Below are 19,969 nucleotides of genomic sequence, written 5' to 3'. Positions count from 1 at the left end.
GACCCAGAATGGCCCCTTGGAGCCACTGCTTCCTCTACCTCTTGGTACCTGAACTTCGGGAGGTGGATGCAGGGGAGGAGGTGGAGGGGACTTGAGGCTATTAGGGCTCCAAGTGACCATCCCACACCACAAGATCACTGCAAAGGTTATATAAGATAAGCCCCTGGCATAGACATAGAAGTAAAAGCACCACTAGGTGCTACACCTCTTACATTCACTTATCTGCTTGCTTATTCCTCACAAGGAGGAAGCAGGCTCAAGGCAGTGAAGCGACCTGCCCAATGTGACAATCTGTGTGGGACTTGAACTCAGGTCTGACTGCAGAGCCTACAGCTTTCACCAGACCTCCTCTCAGCACGCAGTAGGCATTCAATAAACTGCACACTTGGGTGCACCTGTCCCAGCCCTCACCTAGCTCCTTCTCTCTCAGATCAGGAGTCTCTCTGGGACACCCTCCAACTCCCCAGGTAAGTATGAGGAATCCCTTCCTCTGCTGCCTCAAGGAGTTCCCTCTCTCCCAGCTCCGCCAGCTTGAGGTCCATGCATGCACTGGCCTCCAGTGCAAAGGAAGGGAGAAAGGCCACTTGAGTTGTCACTACCATACCTGGCCCTGTGCTGAAAGCATCACTCGGTCTGTCCCCTTTCCCGCCATTTTATGGATGAAGAAACAGGCTCAGCAAGTGGACACAACTTGCCAGGTCGTAGAACATGACCAGGGCTCAGCCCATCCAGGCGTGAATGACTCTAAGACCAGTGCCCTTGGTCCTGCCCACTCCCCAGAAGGGTCAGATGCCCACCCATGTGCTCTCTCATACCCTCTGCTCTCCACTTCCAGCTCCAGTGGCCCCTAGCGAAGTGATGGAGACAGCAGCTGGGGTGTGCAAATTCCCACAGCGGAGGCTAAGCTGGTGGCAGGCCCAAGAGTCCTGCGAACAGCAGTTCGGCCACCTGGCACTGGGGCCCCCAGATGGGGTCCTTGCTCTGCAGCTGCACGACCAAGTCTGGATGGGCCAGAAAAATGCTCTTCTGCGGAGACCCCCGCAGAGGCGTGAGTGTGGACCCCAGATGTGGGGGGCAGAGGCTCTGGTGTCCTGGAGAGATGAGTGTCCACAGCGGCAGCGCCACAGAATTAGTCCTCTTTGCACCTCCATGTTCCCCTGCCTTGAATAGATAGATATAGACGGCTGGCCCCAGGTATAGCGTTGGAGCCCCCTTTTTTTTCCCTGTGTGGGGAGGCACCACAAAGTCCGTAGCTGCGCCGAAGGGCAGTAAGAGGCAGGACCGTGTGTGTAGTAGCTGGGGAAATTAAGGCTTGGACCCTTGTGCTCCCGCAGGCGCGCGCACCATGCTCGCTCTGGTGTTCGGCGAGAAGACAGCGGACAGGGCGGCGTGGCTGCGGACGCCCCTGCCAGCGCTGGGGGCACTTACGGCGTGCGCTCACGTGCAGTAGGACACCGCCTGGCCCGACGCGGCCACTCTCTTCTCTCTTGCGGTGCCCTCGCTAGCCAACGCGCTGCAGCTGCGCGCCTTCGCCGAGCCCGGGGGTGCGGTGCGCGCCGCGCTAGTAGTACGCGGGCACCATGCGCCCTTCCTCACCGCCTTCCGCGCTGACGGCCGCTGGCACCACGTGTGCGTCACTTGGGAGCAGCGCGGCGGGAGCTGGGCACTGTTCGCCGACGGGCGGCGGCGATCCGGAGCCCGGGGTCTGGGCGCTGGCCGCCCGGTGCCCCCCGGCGGCGTCCTTGTGCTGGGCCAAGACCAGGACTCTCTAGGTGGCGGCTTCTCAGTGCGAGACGCCTTCAGCGGCAACCTCACCGACTTTCACTTGTGGGCGCGGACGCTAAATCCCGCGCAATTGCGCCGGGCAAGAACCTGCGCACCACCCCCCGGCGGTCTGCTGTTCGGTTGGGACCCGGGCGCCCTAGACGTCACTCCCTCGCTGCTACCCACCGTGCGGGTGCGCCTTCTTTGTCCCGGTACGGCCCAGCCCGCCCTTTTGGTCCCCAGATCCTGCCTTCTGGCCGCCCGGTCCCGCCCTCTGACCAGCAGTCCCCTTCCCAATCCTCGCCCCCCTGGCTCTGGTACACTTCCCTTCTGACCCCTGGACCTAGGCCACTCCTTAGCAACCTGGACCCACCCAACTTCTGGCTACTCCGCCTACTAGCTGCGATGTCTCACCCTGCCTTTAGACGGTCTGTGCCCACACCCTCTGGCATCCGCCCAGTCCCTGTAGGAGGACGTCTGGCCTCGCCCCCTGGCCGCCCTGCCCCGCCCCGCCCCGCCCCGCCCCGTCCCGCCCCGTGCTGACCCCTCCCCCAGGTTCCCGTATCATCCGCTAAATCCAGGACCTTGCGTCCTGGCGCCCCCTCAGGTGTACAGGCGCCTTCCAGGCCCGGGTGGTTGGGTGAGTCACCGTGACCGCTGGGGAGCCAGGGCGCAGCCCTGACAATTCTCTCACACCGGTCAGTGCCCTCGGAGGAGTGCCCCACGTGGGACCCAAGACCCGGCACTGAGGGCTCCGAGCCCTGCCTGCAGCCGCGGCCCTTCCTCTGCTGCTACCAGACAGGTGCGCCCCTACGTGTGGAAGGGGAAGTCAGGTGCAGACCAGTGCAGAATGAGGGGACAGTGAAAGGTTGGCAAAGCCTGGGAATTCAGAATCTTCTCAGGGCTTCCACAGAGTCCAGATCACAGGAGGGTGGTGATTCTAGCTATGTGACCTTAGGGAAGTGATTTGGCCATTTTGTGCTTCAGTTTTCCCATCTAGAACACATGTGTGAGGTTCCAGACACACAGCTTGAAATGTGCTCTTCCTCCTTTGGGCCTCCCTCCGTGAGGCAGTTGAGCTGTCTGGGTGGTCACTGGGTAGACTGGCACCTCTATGCAGCCGGGTTGCCCAGGGCCTCGTCTGGCATCTGCTGCTTTGCAGAGATCTATCGGCAGCTGCAGGATGCCCAGTCGTGGCCCGGCCAGGATATTATCAGACGAGTCAATGCCTTGGCCAATGCCACTGTGGTGAGTCACTCTCCCAAGAGCCCTGGGGAGTCTAGGGGCACTGTAGGTCATCTCCCTGAGCCTCAGTTTTCTCATACGTAAAAGAGATAACCCAGATATTGTGTCTGCAGAAATTAAAGTTCTTCATGCACCCTAATTTGGAGCGCTTAACAGCTGGGGGCTTGTAACAAGGTAGACCTGCACCCACCAAGAGGACCCTGACAGAGCAAAAGTGATGACCCCTGGGGAGTCCCACTGTGACAGACAGACCAGCAGCCAGTGGTTTCTCTGTCCACAGCTGCCCCCTGACCCCCTTTCTGAAGTCCACGGGGCCCTGTCGCTGACCGAGGCCTCCTACTTCCTGGGCATCCTGGAGAGAGTCCTGGCAAAGGAGGTAGCTCCACTAGGGCCAGCTGTGCTACTGGCTATCGTGCACTTTCTGAAGAGGGTGGCGGCCCTCGGGGCTGGGGAACCGGAGCCCCTGACTGGGCCCTGGGAGCAGCTGGGCCAGGGCGTCCTGTCTGTGGCCAGCCTGGTTCTGGAGGAGCAGTTGGCCAACACGTGGCTGTCAGTCAGCAAGGTGAGGCTGGCACGGATGGGTGGGGCAGGGGCCTGGGCTCTGGTTCCAGCCTTACCACCAGCTTGTTGTGTGGCAGTGAGCAAGTCAACAGCCATCTCTGGGCTCCGTTACACCATTCATCTGGAGCAGCTCCTTTTTTGTCTGTTTTATAAGTTGAACTTCCACATACAACTGCACTTGAACAACTTCTGCAACTAAATATTAAGAGCCACTCATCAATAAGGACTTCCCCATATCTAAGAATCTGCTGACCAACTTAAGTGGGATGTCCTCTGTGCTGAGCGTTCAGCCCATCTTGTCTGCCAAAACAGTCCAAATACTCTGGAGGACATGAGAGATGCTACTAGATGGAGAGGTGTTGGAGACCTCATCCTGGCAGAAATGGCTGTAGGCCTGGAAGTGATCACCCCAGAGAAGGAAGGGAACAAGGGGCAGTGAACATTGCCTGGAGATCTCGGGGGCTGAGAAAGCACACGTGGTCCCTCTGTGGTCTCAGGGACAAACTGGAACCAGGGCTTGGGGGTAGCATGGGGATGGCACAGCACAGGCGACTGTTTCCGTGGAGTGGTTCACCTGAACAGGTGATGAACTCCCCATCCTGGGAAGGGTGCAAGCTTATGATCAGGCTGCCACAGAGGGGCTGCAAGCATTTGACTGGGCATCTAAGGCACTTTGGCAGAGTGGGAAAAGATGGCCCCTGAACTTCAGTTTTCCTCCCTAGAGAATGGAGATTTTCACACCTGCCTCACTAAGGCAGTGGAGAGGAGTAGATGGGTGAATTGCCCAGTACAGTGTAGGTGTCCTGTTAAGGTGCACTCTGCCCTCCCTGCCCTGCCCCCATCCTCCATGTGGATTTCCTTTTGGAATCTCAGAGTTGAGCACCTACTATAGATCTAGCACTGAGTCAGCCTGAAGAAGAGGAAAGCCTGGCCCAGCCTTCGGAGTGTGTCCCTGGGGGCAAATGACAGACCAGCAAGGACAGAGTGCTGTAAGGCCTTCAGCTTGACTGGAGGATGGGGCAGCTTGGGAGGCAGGGTTGGAATGGTCGGAGGAGGCTGCATCAGGCAGGGCCTCAACGCTGGGTCAGGCAGGACTCAGGACTTGATCTGGAGGCCCCAGGGAGCCATTGAGGATTCCGGAGCTGACAGAGTCACCAGGCCAACTACATCCTTCACAGATCATAGAGAGTGTGTGAACCCCAGTGATCAGCACAGATGGCAGCGGGGTATATGGAATGTGAGAGGGATGTGGGGGTGCTGAGCTTGCCTACTGAGGTGCAGCTTCCTTCTAGGTGGTTGGTGGACCCATGGCTCTGGTGGCAAGTGTGCACCACCTGGCACCCCTGCTGAGCACCATACTAACCTCTGAACGATCCCGAATGTACATCCAGCGCCCCCATGCGGGTGAGCCTGCCACCTGCCCATCCCACACAGCTGGGCCCTGGGTTGGGGTCAGGGCTGAGACAGCTCCTCCCTCAGTCCTGGTCACTGGGAGCTCCCTGCACTGCTATAGGCACTGCATTTGGTTTTCTGCCTTTGCCGATGTGGTGCGCTCAATCCAGAATGCCCTCTCTCTTGAGCTCCTGGAAGACTCCTATCTATACATGCTTCAAAACCGTGCTTGAGCACTAACTCCTCCAGGAAGCCTTCCCCAGTTTCTCCTCTCTCCTGACAGTCAGTTCCTCTCTCCTGTACGGCTCTCACTGCATTTGTGGTAGCTGTATATGTATAATGGGATTGCCTCCCTCCACCTGAAGCTCCCTGAAGGCCTAGGACGTTTCTAAGTCATCCCTATCTCAGGGCCAGGCCCGAGTACATACTCAGTGAATGTCTGCATACTGAGCGGGGAGGCACTTATCCTGGACCTCAAGGCACAAACATGTGTCCTTCAGGTGCCCACTGGTTTCTGGTGGCTCATTGCCTCCTGGTGACACCCTTCTCAGTGGTCTCCCTTTCCCCAGACTTGGAGAGGTCAGATGTCCCTTGGACAAGTTGCTGAAGCTGTCTGAGCAGGAGCAGTGGCCCCCTAGACCCTGTGGCAGGGAGAGGGGGAAGCAGACCCTGCTAGCTGTGCCAGCTTGGCGGAAAGACCTCCCTCCTGATGTCCAGCCACCCAGTCCCATTTAATCCCAGGCCTGGAGGTGCGGAGCCTATGCTTGAGAGAGGCCAGCATAGGGGGCTACACATTCACAATGCCTGACGGGTATCCAGAGGGGCCTGGTCACATCCACATCCCCGCAGGTGAAGTGAAGCGACTCTTTGGGAAAGGTGAGTGAAGGTGAGGGGGTGCTCTGGGTCAAACCTCAGCTCTGACAGTTGCTAGCTGTGCTACTTTGAATAAGTCACCTTACCTTTCAGAACCTCAGTTTCCTCATCTGTAAGAAGGGGAGCTAGTACCTGCCTTATGGGTTATTATGAGATTAAATAATGCCCCAAGCAAAGCACCTGCCACATAGCAGGTATTCACTTAGTCTCCACTGCTGAACCTCACACACTTCCCCTCTGAAGTGGGTGGTGGGGGGACCCCCTTCTACCCTCATTGGTGCCATGCAGGGGTGAAGAATTAGGGCAAAGGGCTTTGGAGCTGTGAGGTTAAGCACAGGGCACAAGGATTAAGGCTGGTTGGAATTCTGCCTTTGCCACTTGTTAGCTGTGTGATCTTGGCCAGGTCATTCAACCTCTCTGAACCTCAGTTTCCCCATCTCTAAAGTGAGGAGAGAATTTCCCTTGGGGCTTTTCCATGGTGCTTGCTCCGTCACTGGGTGGGGTCTTGGCCTCCCCTTCCACTCATCCAGGCCTCTCTGGAGTCACCCTGATCCACAGCTGGTTCACCTCAAGTGTCTTCCAGTACACCATGGGAGGTCCTGGCCGAGAACCCCAGGCTCCTGACAGCTCAGAGGAGGTGGGCAGGATGCAGAGGTAAGTAGGCCCCAGTAGGCTGCTGAGGGCCTGCATTTCCCTCCCCAGGGAAGGCCAGGCCCTCATCCCTTCCAGAACCTCCATTCTGGTAGGAAAAATTGTATTTAGCAGCCCAGACAATACATATACCCCCCACCCCCCAACACACACACATAGGTATACATTTCTGGTCCTGCCAAAGATGTGGCTGGTAGGCACATGGCTCAGCTCCTGTCTGGGACCCTGGCTTCAGTGTTGATACTTAGGGAGGGAATGCAGCTTACCCAAGTCACCAGCAAGCCCCTGAGGCTAAACTGGAACTCACTACCCTAAGTCCCAGCTCTGGACTTTCCTGGTATCTGGACATGGGGGTGCCATCTCTACCACAGGGGTCTGTATGAAATGAACCCAGCCATGCATCACTTTTCCCCACCCCATCCAGCCAAGTGATCCCCTTAAAAGCTCTTTCTTCCCACAGGTTCCTAAGCACACAGGTAGGGTCAGCCATCATTTCCTCTGATGTGTGGGATCCCACCGGGGAGGTCAACACAGCCGTCACCTTTCACCTGAAACACCAGGCTCAGGTACTGGGTGGGACCTCTGGGAAACAACCACCATAGTACCCTTGTCACAATAGGGCCCTCCACCTGAACTCCTTAATATTTATTTGTTGGACAACCAAGGCTAAAAACTTTTAAGGAAAATATTCATCCCCAACCCCTCCCCATGGTCTTCAAGGGAAAGCAAAGGGAAGTAATTTATTGCACATTCACCTTATGCCAGGTGCCTTAAATTAGCAGCATGAATTTAATCCTTCAATCTCACCCCCCATTTCTCATAGGCGAAAAGTGAGCCTGAGAGAAGTGACGTGATTGGCCCCAGTTTGTACATGGCAGAGCTGGGATTTCATTCTAGGTCTGGATGACTCGAAAAACTGGTGTCTCCCATTATTATATACCAAGGAGTGTGCACATGGAGACATGCAGTATGCTTCTTAAGAGTAAAAATAACCTAAGTGTCCATTAATAGGGGATTCCTTAAAGAATCATGTAGATTTATACAATGGGATAGCCTGCTGAAGTTAGGTAAATTCATTACCTTTAATACATAAATTCATTCTTCCTTTGGACACCTTAGAACATTTCAGAGAAAGCTAAAGTCTTTGCTCACGACTATTAATCCTGGATATACACACACTTATATGCATACCCCACAGTTTAACAGTTTTCGTATATCCTCCCAAGACTTTTACAAAATCAACTTGACTAAGGTGTATGAATCTACATATGATAAAATACATCCATTTGAAGTGTACAGTTTGATGAGTTTTGACCAGTGTATCACCACCCTAGTCAAGATATAGAACATTTCCACCATCCCAAAGGGTTCCTTTGTGCCCCTTCCCAGTTCATCGGCCTTCACTCACACCCCAGGGAAAGACATACAGTCTTTCACTATTAAGTGGGGGGGCTTTTGTAGAGGCCCTTCATCAGATTGTGTAAGTTCCTTTCTCTTCCTGGTTGGCTGAGAATTTTATCACGAATGGCTATTGAATTTTGCCAAATGCTTCTTCCGTATTAACGTGAACATATGGTTTTCTCTTTTATTCTGTTAATACAGTAAATTATATTGATTGATTTTCAAATGTTAAACTAACCTTGGATTCTTGGGGTAAACTTTTTTTGCTCATGATGCATTATCTTTTATATATATTGCTGGATTCAATTTGCTAATATTTTGTTAAGGATTTTTGTGGTTTTGCTCATGAATAATGTGGTCTGTGGTTTTCTGTGGTTTTCTTTTTTTGTAATGTCTTTGCCTGATTTTGGTATTGGTAATCCTGGCCTCATAAAATGAGTTGGAAAGTATTCTGTCTTCCTTTTTTTTTTTTTCCTGAGTTTTTTAGGATTGATATTATTATTTCTTGGTATTGTTGGTATAAATGTCTGATAGGATTCACCAGTGAAGCCAACTGGGCCTGGTGTTTTCTTTGTGGGGTGGTTTTAAATTATGAATTCTATTTCTTAAGTTGATATAGGATTATTCGAGTGTTTTATTTCTTTTTGAAATAGTTTTAATGGTTTGTGCATTTTGAGGAATTTGTCTATTTCACCTAGGTTGTCAAATTTCTAGCATAATGTCAGTAATACTCCCTTATCTTTTTACCATCTGTAGGATCTGTAGTGATGCTTGCATTTTCATGGATTGGTCTAGCTAAAAGCTTATCAATTTTGTTTATATTTTCAAAGAACTAAATTTTGAGAAGGTAGTTATATATTAATTGTATGACTTAAATTAAAAATAAATAAGTCATCATTGTAGCAAATATGGAAAATAAAGAAAAGATAAAGAAGACAAAATTCTATCACCCAGAGATAACACTGTGAACATTTTGGTGTATTTCCTGCCAGCCTTATTCTGGCCATATAAAATTATATATATATATTTTTTTTTAATTACGAAATTGATTTTTCACCTGAGTCATACAAACATTTCATTTCCCTGCTGATGTTTTCTGCATTGTTTGAGTCACAGATGCCCCTTTGCCATCCTATCTTTTATCACTTGCTGTGCAACCTTAACATTGGTAGGCCCATGCTATGACTCAAGTTCATGACCACCACCTTCATGGGGGATGTTCCACAATGAGCATGACCCTGTCCCGGCCATGTGTCTAGAATATCTGCAGGTTTTTTTATTTATTACAACTAACTCTGCCTAACCCTGTGAAAATCCTCACTCACAATATGTTTTGATTCTGGTAACTATTTCCTGGGGATAATGGCCAGGTATGGGGTTACTGGACACAATTAGTTGTGTGACTTTTAAGTGTACAACTATACCTATATTTCTGGTTGTATCACTTTAAAATGCCACCATTGGTGTAATAATCATCCATTTAAAACATACAGAGAAGGCTGTATCTGTGTTCCTGGCTCCTAATGTAGTAGGATGCCAATAAATTCAGTCAACCCTAGAAATAATATGTTTTCTGGAGGCATCATCCATCATCACGGAATGCTAGGAAGAGCACGGAGTTGGCCATGCCAGAACTCAGTCTCAGTTCTATCACAGCCTGGCTGTGTGATCTTCAGCAGATTAATTCACCTCTCTGAGCCTCGATTTCCTCATTCGAAAATACATGAATTTACAGCTGCCTCCTAGGTTGCTATGAGGATCAACCATAATAAAGGGCGTGAAAATGCTTTGCAAAACACAAAGTGTCATATTTTAGTGAGATGATGTTGCCATTACCCTCACTAGTTGGGACAAATAGCCCAAGTTCCAAGTTCAAGCTGCCTTCCCTGCCTGGATTTGGTCTGGTACCACTGGCCACCTAATGTGTCCTCACTGCTAAGTGGCATCTTTTAAAAATCTATATTGTCATTTTTAATTACAAAAGAAATAACAGGTTCATCGTAACACATTCAAACTCAGACTTAACCATTGTTAAGTTTGCTGTGTGTTTGTTTCCAGGCTTTTTGTGTGTGTGTTTTCACAATTACACAGACCTTAGTTGGTTACATAAATGGGCTCATACCGTACATAATGTTCTGTGGCTTTTTCCTGTACTGAACAATGTATCACAGAGACCTTCCCACATCAGCATATAGAGCCCTGCTTGTTCCTTTTAACAGATGCAGAGCCTCCTCCTACTGATGAACATTTAGCTTGCTCCCAGGTTTTCAATATTATGCATGACGCTAGCGTGAAAGTCCACTCACCGCGCCTTCCCTTTCACTTCCCCACTGGCTTTTTAGTCCAGCTTCTTCACCCATGACTTATGCTGACAGCCCCTGGTGCTTCACACAGAGAAACCTCAGCATTCCCCACCGTCCTTCTGGTTGCTCCCTCCTTTTCCATGCCTGCTCCATGCCCCCATACACACTGATGCCTGCCCCCATGTCCCCATACACAGTCATATCTGCCCATGCCCCCATACACACACACCTGCCCTGTGCCTCCCCCATACACACTGACGCCTGCCCCGTGTCCCCATACACACTCATGCCTACCCATGCCCCCATACACACTCACCCCTGCCCTTTGCCTACCCCATACACACTCACACCTGTCCTATGCTACCTGCATACATACTCACACCTGCCCTGTGACCCCCATATAAACTCACATATGTCCCTGTTCCTCCTCACACTTGTACCTGCCCTGTGCCTCCCACACACACTCTCACAGCTCACACCTGCCCTTTTTCCTGCTCCTAGGCCTTCCCTCAGAAGCTGGTGGAGCCCATCTGTGCTTTCTGGAACTTCAGCAGTAGGTGAGTTTCTTTAAAGAAGGCATTTGTTTTTGTTTCTTAAGGACATCCACCCCACTCAGGGATGAGGTAGGGCTCAGGTGTATTTTTGGTCTTCACTCACCAACCCCCTCGCAGAGGTGACTCCAGGTCCCACTCAAGCTGGGGCAGCAGAATTTATTACCCAGGAGGTAGTGAGATCCCTGTCATATGAGGTATGCAAGCCCACTCCGTGGAGTGCCTAGGAAGAGACTCATCTCAAATGAGTGTCAGACTTGATTCTATCTGAGGCCAGGGTCCTAGGGGAGGGTACAGGGTCAGAGGAGGGTACAGAGATTAATCCCATCCTCCTGCGAGGACCTTGAGCTGAGGGAGTGAGCATTGATCACTTTGCTTAGTAATTACTGCAATTAATCAACGATAATCAGTCACTGGTATCAGCCCTGTCCTCCCACCATCCCTGAGAGGGTTAAGTACATTTTACAGATGGGAAACAGAGGCCCAGTGACTTGGCCAAGGTCACATAGCTGGTAGAGGAGAAAGGCTTTCCCCCGCTTGCCGCCTGCCCCTGCCCCCCACCACCATGTCCACCCCATTCAAGAGCCTTTCTGTTCCATCCCCCACAAGCCCGGACACAGGTGGCTCCTGGGCCACTACTGGGTGTTCCATAGCTGCCCTGTACCAGGACTCCACTGCCTGCTTCTGTAACCACAGCACCAACTTTGCCATCCTGTTACAGGTGTATGACATCCAGGTGAGCACCTGGGGCTGGCAGAGGGAGGTGATTTCAGAACCAAATCTTAGAGGACGCATGGGAGTTAAGCAAAAAGGCATCCCCTGGTGAAAGCTGAGGAGCACTAGCTTTTAAGGACTGGAGGGGCTGCATGGTAGACTTGTCACACGAAGCTTCCCATGCAAGGCCCCAGAGTTGACCAAGATGAAGTAGTAAGGTAAGCATGGACCAGACTACATAGGGCCTTGGATGCAGCTCACAAGCTTGAATCATGATCCTATTACGAGGCAGCCTTGGAATAGTGTTAAGCAGGCGTTGGATTTGCCTCCAGAGCACCCTCTGGTGCCAGGGAGTGAGTGAGGCAGAGAGAACATGGAGGGGAATATGGGCCTGGTCTAGGCAGAGGGAGGGGCCCAGACAGAACTGAGGGGGATAGGGAGGAGACTGGATTGAGGGAGGAAGAGGAGGCAGGTCAGGGATGAAGGCCTGGGCTACTCGGGGATGAGGGACTCATCTCTGAGGGGGACACAGAGGAAATGGGTTCAGCTGGGACACGGGGTTCTGAGACACCTCTGGGTCTGTGGGTCTGGTGTTCAGGAAGGGGGTCTCTGCTGGAGAGGAAGTGGAGAGCTGGTAGGTAGCACTGTGGGCCAAGATGAGGGCGGAAAAGTAAGAGGAGACACGATCTGGATGAGCGCCAGCTTTTTAGGACTTGCGTGAAAACTAGACTACAGGGGGAGATCAGGACAGGGTGGGCTCACTGAAGCCAGTGAAGGGCTGTGAGTGGTCACTTGCTCAGTGACCTGAGCCCAAGAATACTGGGGTGACTAGGCATGTTGAGGAGCACACTGGAAAAACGTATTCTCAAATACATGCTTATAAAAAACAGAGCATGGATATTTACCATGTTTAAAACAATCCACGTGCAGCCCCGTTTCTAGTGGCATCCACCTGCATGCGGTGGTCACACCTGACTCCTCCCAACAGGCATATCGGTTGCTTCCAATCTAGTGCTCTTAGTAGCTGTCAAATCAGTGGGAGCTGGGCCGATTGGGGCCCATTTAGGGAGAGTCTGCCGGACAGAATGATACCTGAAGGCACGTTTGTTCAGTCCTACTGTGTGCAGGCCTCCACCCTGCCAGCTGATGCCATCACCATCCCACTTTACTGCAGAGAATGCCCTGGGGGGGCCTCAGAGACCCTGGGCTGGGGGTGAGGTCTGGTCTGGGTCATGTCAAGGTAGTGACAGGGTGACAGTACTCTGAGGTCTCTGTTGCTTCTTACAGAGAGGCCCTGAGGAGGAGTCACTGCTGAGGACTCTCTCATATGTGGGCTGTGGGGTGTCCTTCTGCGCCCTCGCTACCACCTTCGTGCTCTTCCTGGCAGCCGGGTGAGGACAGCTCACCACAGTCACCTGGCACCCTGGGCCCTGCCTGCCCCTCATAAGTCCCCACGCCCACCTCAGGTCAGGTGTCCATCCCTGACCCCAGGAGGCCTTTGGTCCTAGGCCTCCTCTTAAGTTGTCCCGCACCCCCTCCAGAGCTGCCCTCTCTGTCTGTGTCCCAGATCGTTAGCCCAGCCACAGGAGACCCACAGGGGAGGGGCTGGGGCCTGAAAGGGCATAGGGGCTGCTGGTAGTATCCTTGTTAACTGATTCCTCTGCCTGTCCAGGGTCCCTAAGTCAGAGCGAGTCACGGTCCACAAGAACCTCACCTTCTCCCTAGCCTCTGCAGAAGGCATCCTCATGGCCAGTGAGTGGGCAAAGGCCAATAAGGTGGGCAGCCAGCAGGTGGGCTTGTGAGCTCAGAGGGACCTGGACAGGCACAGCCACCCATGCTCATAGATGCCTGCAGGCCCTGCCTCTTCTCTGGGTGGCCCCCATCTTAACTCGGATCCATTTCCCTGGGGAGGAGAAAGGCCCAGAGAAGAAAGCTCACGAGTGGGTGGACTGGACCCAAGGCACTGCCCAGAAACCTTACCCATTGATACCTCCTTGGAATGGCAAGGTAAGGTGTGGACATGCAGTCCCAGGGCAGACTGTACCCACGACTGACCATGGTGGGAATCCCCCAACCCCTATAGGTGGCATGTGTGGCCGTCACAGCTGTGATGCATCTCCTCTTCTTGGTCGCATTCTCCTGGATGCTGGTGGAGGGGCTGCTGCTGTGGAGCAAGGTGGTGGCTGTGAACATGGGCGCGGGGCTGAGGATGAGGCTCTACTATGCCACAGGCTGGGGTGAGGCTCCTCTGCTCCCTGCCCTTTCTTGGTTCTCCTCAACTCTGCCTTACACTGCGTCCATTGCTGTCCATCACTGCCCAGCACTCAACACTGCCTGGCACCCATCACTCGGCCCCCAGCACTGCCTGGCACCCACTACAAATCTCCACCCAGCACCATTACCACCCAGCACCCAACACCACCCAACGCAAATCTCCACCCAGCACCATCACTGCCCGGCACCCAACACCACCTGGCACCCATCTCTGCCTGGCACCCAGCACTGCCTGGTGCCCAATACCATGGCACTCATCTCCACCCAGCACCCATCTCTGACACAAACTCAATTTTCTGAGCTCTGTCAACCTCCAACCCCAATTTTTCTAAATCTTCCTGCATTTCAACTGTCTCTCATTGCCTCTAGTGCCATCATCCCCCCACTGAATCCTTGAACAACTAACCCCCATGCCAATGGCCAACCATCCATCTCTCTTGATTCCCAGCCCTAAGCCCTCAACCCAATCACAGCACTCCCTACTCCCCAACTACTTATGGCCCCAATGCTACCCCAAACAGTATCAGGCTCTCCCTACCTTGCTCCCCAGATCTCCCCAATTCTCCCCAGTATAACCGCTACTATGGCACAGCCGCGGGCTACAGTTCTGGAGGGGCGCTGGGTCCTGGAGAGGAAAGAGCAGGTGACTTGGTCCTGAGGTCCCTTCTTCCTCCCCTAGGTGTGCCTGTGGTTATCGTGGCCATCACCCTGGCCATGTCCCCCCATGACTACGTGGCCTCTGGGCACTGCTGGCTCAACGTGCACACAGACACCATCTGGGCCTTTGTGGGGCCTGTGCTCTTCGTGCTGACTGTGAGCTGGGAGGTCTGGGAGCCTGGAGGGAAGGGATGTGTCAGAGCCGGGGAAGTCCCTTTTACCCACTGACACCAAGTCTGCAGGCCAATACCTGCATCCTGGTCCGCGTGGTGATGGTCACCGTGTCCAGTGCCCGCCGCCGTGCCCTTATGCTGAGCCCGCAGCCCCGCCTGTAGCAGCAGATCAGGATCCAGTTGTGGTGAGGCTGAGATTGGGGGAGTCCAAGAAGGAAGGGGAGGGGAGCATAAGGTGAGCTGGTGCCAGGTGTGAGGGTCCTTGAGTGTGAGCACATGTGAGTCCATGCTGAGGAGGTGTGCACCTATGGCTGTGTGTGCTCACATGTACATGAGCACGTGTGTTCACACATGTCCTGGCTTTGTGTGCCTGACACTCATACATGTGGCCTGTGCGTAACAGGCACGCTCGTACGTAGCATGTCCTGGGGGATGGTAGTTGATCCTGCATGTATATGAGTGTGGGGGGTGGTGTGTACAATAGCCACTGTCCTAGGGGCTCACTGATGGTCAGGTAAGGACGGCAAGGTGGGGAGACCTCAAAATCAGATAGTCCCCAGGAGCCCAGGTTCAGGGTGAGTATCTGGATCCCTGCCCCTGCCAAGAACCCCCTTCACTGTCCAGAGCCACATCCTGCTTTAGAGGGAACACCTCTGGCCTTCTGCCCGCAGCTCCGCCTCCTCTCTGGCCTTCCTCTGCCACCCTCATCCTTTACCAAGGGCAGAGGAACCCAAGCCCATAGGTCTCTGAAAAGCCAGGAAGACCCAGGTCTTCTTAGAGATGGAGAAAGAGAGCCCTTCCTGACTTGGTGACCTCTGGTCCTACTGCCCAGGCCTCAGCCCTCCTTCTGGGTAGCTGCCACCCCCTTTCTTTAAACCAGGCTTGGGAGTAGGACCCCATGTCCCCAGTACCCAGTACCCCCTTCCTGCCACCTCTGGATCTTTGAGAAGGGGCAGCAAAGTCGAGCCAAAGATTCCAGCTGCACCTGAGTCTTGAGCTGTGGTGCCTGGTCTGCAGCTCCAGCCCCTCCGCAGATACTCCCCTCCCCTTGGAGCCCTGAGAAGAGCCCCCCAGGCCACCCTGGCCTCCCACGGCCCTGCCCACTCTCCCACAGGGCCACAGTGAAGCCGGTGCTGGTTCTGCTGCCCATCCTGGGACTGACCTGGCTGGTAGGCATCCTGGTGCACCTCAGCCCAGCCTCGGCCTATACCGCCGTGGGCCTCAATTCCTTCCAGGTACCTCCAGGCCCTGGGCAGTTTGGGATTGGAGCTCTGACACACACTGTGAGGCAGCGAGCTCTCTGTCCTGGGAGGCACCTAGCAGCAGTCTGGGGTGGGTGGTGGGGCGGGAGGCCGCTGCACCCCCTTCCCTGACAGAGACAAGCCCTTCCTCCAAGCCCTGTGCTCCCAGAGCTCTGTGGGGCTTGAGTCCTAGCTCTGCCTTCTTAGCTGTGTGGCCCTGGCTGAGTTTCTCCACCCTGACACAGGGTGGTGAGGGCAGCAGTACCCCACTGCCGTGGCGATTTCTCCAGCTCTTTGCCCGGCAGCCCCCACCCCAGGGTGGGGTAGGTCTCCGATGCACTCCATCCCTGTGTGTGCCCCTTAAGTGGGCCAAGATGCAGCCAGGGGCCAATGTCACCATCACTGCCATTTCTACCACCCTCCCTTCCCCTCTCATTTTTTCTCTCTCAGTCTCAGTTCTTTGTCTCTGTCTCTGAATTATCTGAGAAATTCTTTCTCTGTCTCCCAGGTTCTATCTCTCACTGTCTCCCTCTCCTTGTCCCTTCCCCCTCTTGGACATATCTATTTTCTGTCATTGACCCACCTACTTCTCTTCCTTGGCCTCTCTTTATGTCTCTCCTTCTGTCTCTTTATCTCTGGCACCCCTGTCTTTCTGTCTCTGTCTCTGTCTCAGGCCCTGCCTCTTCATGTCCACAGGTGTGACCCTCTCTTGCCCACTCCCAGTCAGCCTCAGGCTTTCCTTGAGGGTCTCCTGGTAAAAGGAGGGGAGAGGCTGCCTTGTGGAGAGTAGGAAAACCTGGGTCTGGTGTGCTGCTGACGTTGCTGTGACCCTCTCAGGCAGGTCCCTGACTCAGGCTCAGGGCTTCCTTCTCTGGGACTCTCTCCCCTGCTTCTCACCCCAGACCTGGCCTTTCCCTTCTTCTCTCTTTTCTGCCACATGCCGTCTCTCCCCACTCCCCTCCAGCCCTGTCCCTCTCTCACTCACTGTCTTATCGGTCTCAGACCTCCCTCCTCCCCTTTCCCTGTCAAGGAGGCCAGGGAGTAGGCTTGTGCTGGAAGGAATCGGCCCAGCCTTAGAAATCACTCTTTTGGGTGATTTGTTTCCTTCTGACCCCCTGTGCCGGGTTTCTGGAAGGAGATCAAACCCTCACTCCTACAACCAGCTGTAGCTCATACTTCCCTGGCTAAGAGAGGCCTGTGAAGCCTAGACAAGTTGAATAGGCCTCAGTTTCTACATCTATAGAAACCAGTTGCTGTCAAGTTGGTTCTGACTCATGGCGACGCCATGTGTGTCAGAATAGAACTGTGCATCATAGGGTTTTCAAATGCTGTTTCTTTGGAAGTAGATCACCAGGCCTTTCTTTCAAGGTACCCCTGGGTGGACTTGAGCCTCCAACCTTTCTGTTAGCCACCAACTGTGTTAATCATTCGTGTCACCCAGGGACTCCACATCTATATAAAGGAATCATATAGCCACCTCATGGGACCATTGGGGTTCAATTGAGATATTTGCAAAGGACTAAGCACAGTACTTTGCACGTGCTAGGAGCCCCATGAAGTGAGCTTTTATTCATTTATTCACTCAATAAATTCTTTCCCAGTGTCTCCCCTGTGCCTACATACTGGGGAATACGGTGGTGTATGGAAACAAAGAATCCACCTTTTGAAGGTCATGACCTTAGGGAGAGACAGACACCAAAACTACACAACTGCTGAGAGACTGGGGAAGAGTTGGGGGCAGTGTGGGGACAGAGGAGCCACTTAAGGGATGCTTAGTCTGGGCACTTCCTGGAGGGGAGGATTCTCTGCTAAGACCTGAAGACTGGGTGGGAGGAGAGAAAAGAGTATGCTTTAAGCCAGGGAGCATGGTGGGATCAAATGGAGGGGGCAGAAAGGAGGGCAGGGGTCAGACTGTGCAGACATCATTCCAAGGGTACTGGGGAGCCATGAAGGGTGTTAAGCAGGTGCTGGTATAGTTGGGTTAGAGTTTGGAAAAATGCCTTGGGACGATTAGTAGTGGGTAGGAGGAGACAGGATGGGAAAGGCAGTTCGGACTGCAGAGAGAGAGGACAGACTGGACGTGGAGGGCTGGGAGGTGCCAGGGCCTGTCTTGGTGACAGGGGGTGGGGGGGGTATCATCCCAGTTGGTGTCTGTGACCCAGGGAGAGCAGCAGGGTTCTTAAGGTTCCTCCTGTGTCCCCCAGTCTGAGCCTCAGGGAAGGGGCTGTTGTTTTGGCATTGTCCACTTGGCACCAAGGGAGTCCTGGGCTTCAGATCCCATCTGTTGGGCCATATTGTGGCCTGCGGCGTGGGGCACGGAAGGATAGAGATCAGAGAGGCTGCCTGGTGGCCAAGAGGCTAAAGGCGTGGGTTCGAGTGTGACAAGTCCCCTCCTGGCACACGTGCTCTCTCTCTCTGTCTGTCTCGTAGAAAGCCACCGCTCTGGGCTACACCCTTCCAGTAGGGGAGGGGAACAGGGCAGGGTTTGAGGCCATCTTTCTGTGTCTCCGGATGACTCTGGATGTGTCTCTTTGGGTATCCCTGGGCGTGACTCGGCTGAGGCCTGGCGACCACTGGGGGGCGCCGTGTCCCCAGGCAAGGCGAGAGGTCGGGCGGGGGTTCTCCTGCAGTGACGACCGCCCTCCGGGTCTGTCCCCAGGGACCGTACATCTTCCTGGTCTACGCCGCCTGCAACCGGGCGGTGAGTCGGGGAGGGGGAGCCGGCTGCGAGGGGCGGGGTCAGGCCGCGGGCGCGGCTTATCTGCAGGCTGCGCGGCCCTTGGGGTCAGGGACGGCCCCGGGCCTGACCTCGACGCCCGCCCCCCAGGTCCGCAGCGCCCTACAAAGGATGACGGAGAAGACGGCGGCCCAGGCGATCACTGTGCGGGCCGTCGCGGGGGCGGGAGGCCCGGTGCACGGTTCCAGTCCGAGTGCTGCCAATACGTTCTCCTTTCAGACCCGCTCTAGCCTCAACGGCAGGGCCTCCAGCCCTTGGCCCCCAGGTCCCTGGGAGGCGGCCCAGGGCAGCTCCCCGGCTTTAGCCCCACCCCGGAGGCATGTGGCTGTCAGAGGTACAGGCCTCACCACCTTCCATTACCGCGCTATCCAGTGCCTCAGTTTCCCCAGTGCTCAGGCAAAACTGGGAGGGCAACAGCTAATTCTGTTAGCTCCTTCCAAAGAAAAAGAAACAGGGCCAGGAAACTAGGCCTTAGATTCCTTAGAAACGGCACATCCATCCTCCTTCCACCCCCAGCCAGCCAAAGAATAGGGACCCCTAACGCTCAATCCAGAAGTGGGGCTGGCCCCTGACATCTTCCCTGTCTCCATGGGGCAGAAGATTGGGGTATTCTGAAGACAGGTGGGTGGATGGGGTTCCAGGGCCCTGCGGTAGGGTGTGGACTGAGTGACTAGGTCAGGAGCTCCAATCCCAGTTCACTTTCTTTGCATCCTTGGGTAAGTCACCTTCCTTCTCTGGGCCTCCATTTCCTCATTACTAATCTGTGGCGTAAGCCTCTGGGTGGATTCTTAGGGTCTCTGAGAGTGGCTTCCTACCTCAGTCTCCAAAAACTCACCAACTTGAGTGTTTTCTCCCCACTAGGGACCCATGGCCCCAGAATCCCCATGACCTTCTCCTCCATTGCAGAGCCCGAGAGACCGGTGAGGCTGGGACAGAGAAGGGCTCTGCCAAGTGTGGCTGGGAGAGTTGGGGAAGCCACAGTGGCTAGGGGTGGGGCTGGGGTGGGGGCCTTCCTATGGGGATTCAAGAGGCCTCTGTTCTTCAGTTACTGGGTTAAAGAGCACTGGAACTTGCTGACTGATGAGGACTGAGCGTAATCTCTGTATGCTGGCAGAACCTGAATGCCAAGGCCACTGTGGGGAGGGAGGAGTCATCACCATGGTAGCAGAGGGCCCCAGGGCAAGGGGGGGCAGGAGTGGAGACCCACACCCCCTGACAGACCTCTTCTGTCTTCAGGCTGTGGAGCTGACAGCATTCAAAACTTCAGGTATAGTTCCCACCTCAGGGGATCCCTTTGGTCTGGACACCCCCTCTGCCCTACTATATCAGGATGGAAATGATTAAGAAGCAACCACACCCTACCTCCCACCATTTAAGGGGCCCTCCCTACTCTCTTTCCTTGCTGGTGCCAGAAGGTGCTCCATTAGCACGC

The 19,969-nt window shown here is 54.2% G+C and overlaps 1 protein-coding gene across 1 annotated transcript; it reads left to right on the top strand.

Moving 5' to 3' along the window:
• Positions 1–8: 8 nt before the first annotated feature.
• On the top strand, positions 9–19,461 carry ADGRD2 (adhesion G protein-coupled receptor D2). Its single transcript, XM_064290837.1, is given in 21 exon segments — positions 9–44; positions 431–467; positions 836–1,048; positions 1,335–1,976; positions 2,468–2,566; positions 2,927–3,012; positions 3,290–3,571; positions 4,863–4,974; positions 5,704–5,838; positions 6,366–6,489; positions 6,947–7,052; positions 11,325–11,477; positions 12,743–12,846; positions 13,128–13,230; positions 13,539–13,692; positions 14,409–14,542; positions 14,629–14,744; positions 15,674–15,794; positions 18,460–18,501; positions 18,628–18,672; positions 19,399–19,461. Coding segments are annotated over 21 exon segments (2,907 nt in total).
• The last annotated feature ends 508 nt before the right edge of the window (positions 19,462–19,969 follow it).

The sequence above is a fragment of the Loxodonta africana genome, chromosome 9 (assembly GCF_030014295.1).
Source record: "Loxodonta africana isolate mLoxAfr1 chromosome 9, mLoxAfr1.hap2, whole genome shotgun sequence".
Taxonomy (NCBI): domain Eukaryota; kingdom Metazoa; phylum Chordata; class Mammalia; order Proboscidea; family Elephantidae; genus Loxodonta; species Loxodonta africana.
The sequence above is the reverse complement of the archived record's forward strand: the minus strand, read 5'-3'. Positions and strand labels throughout refer to the sequence as shown.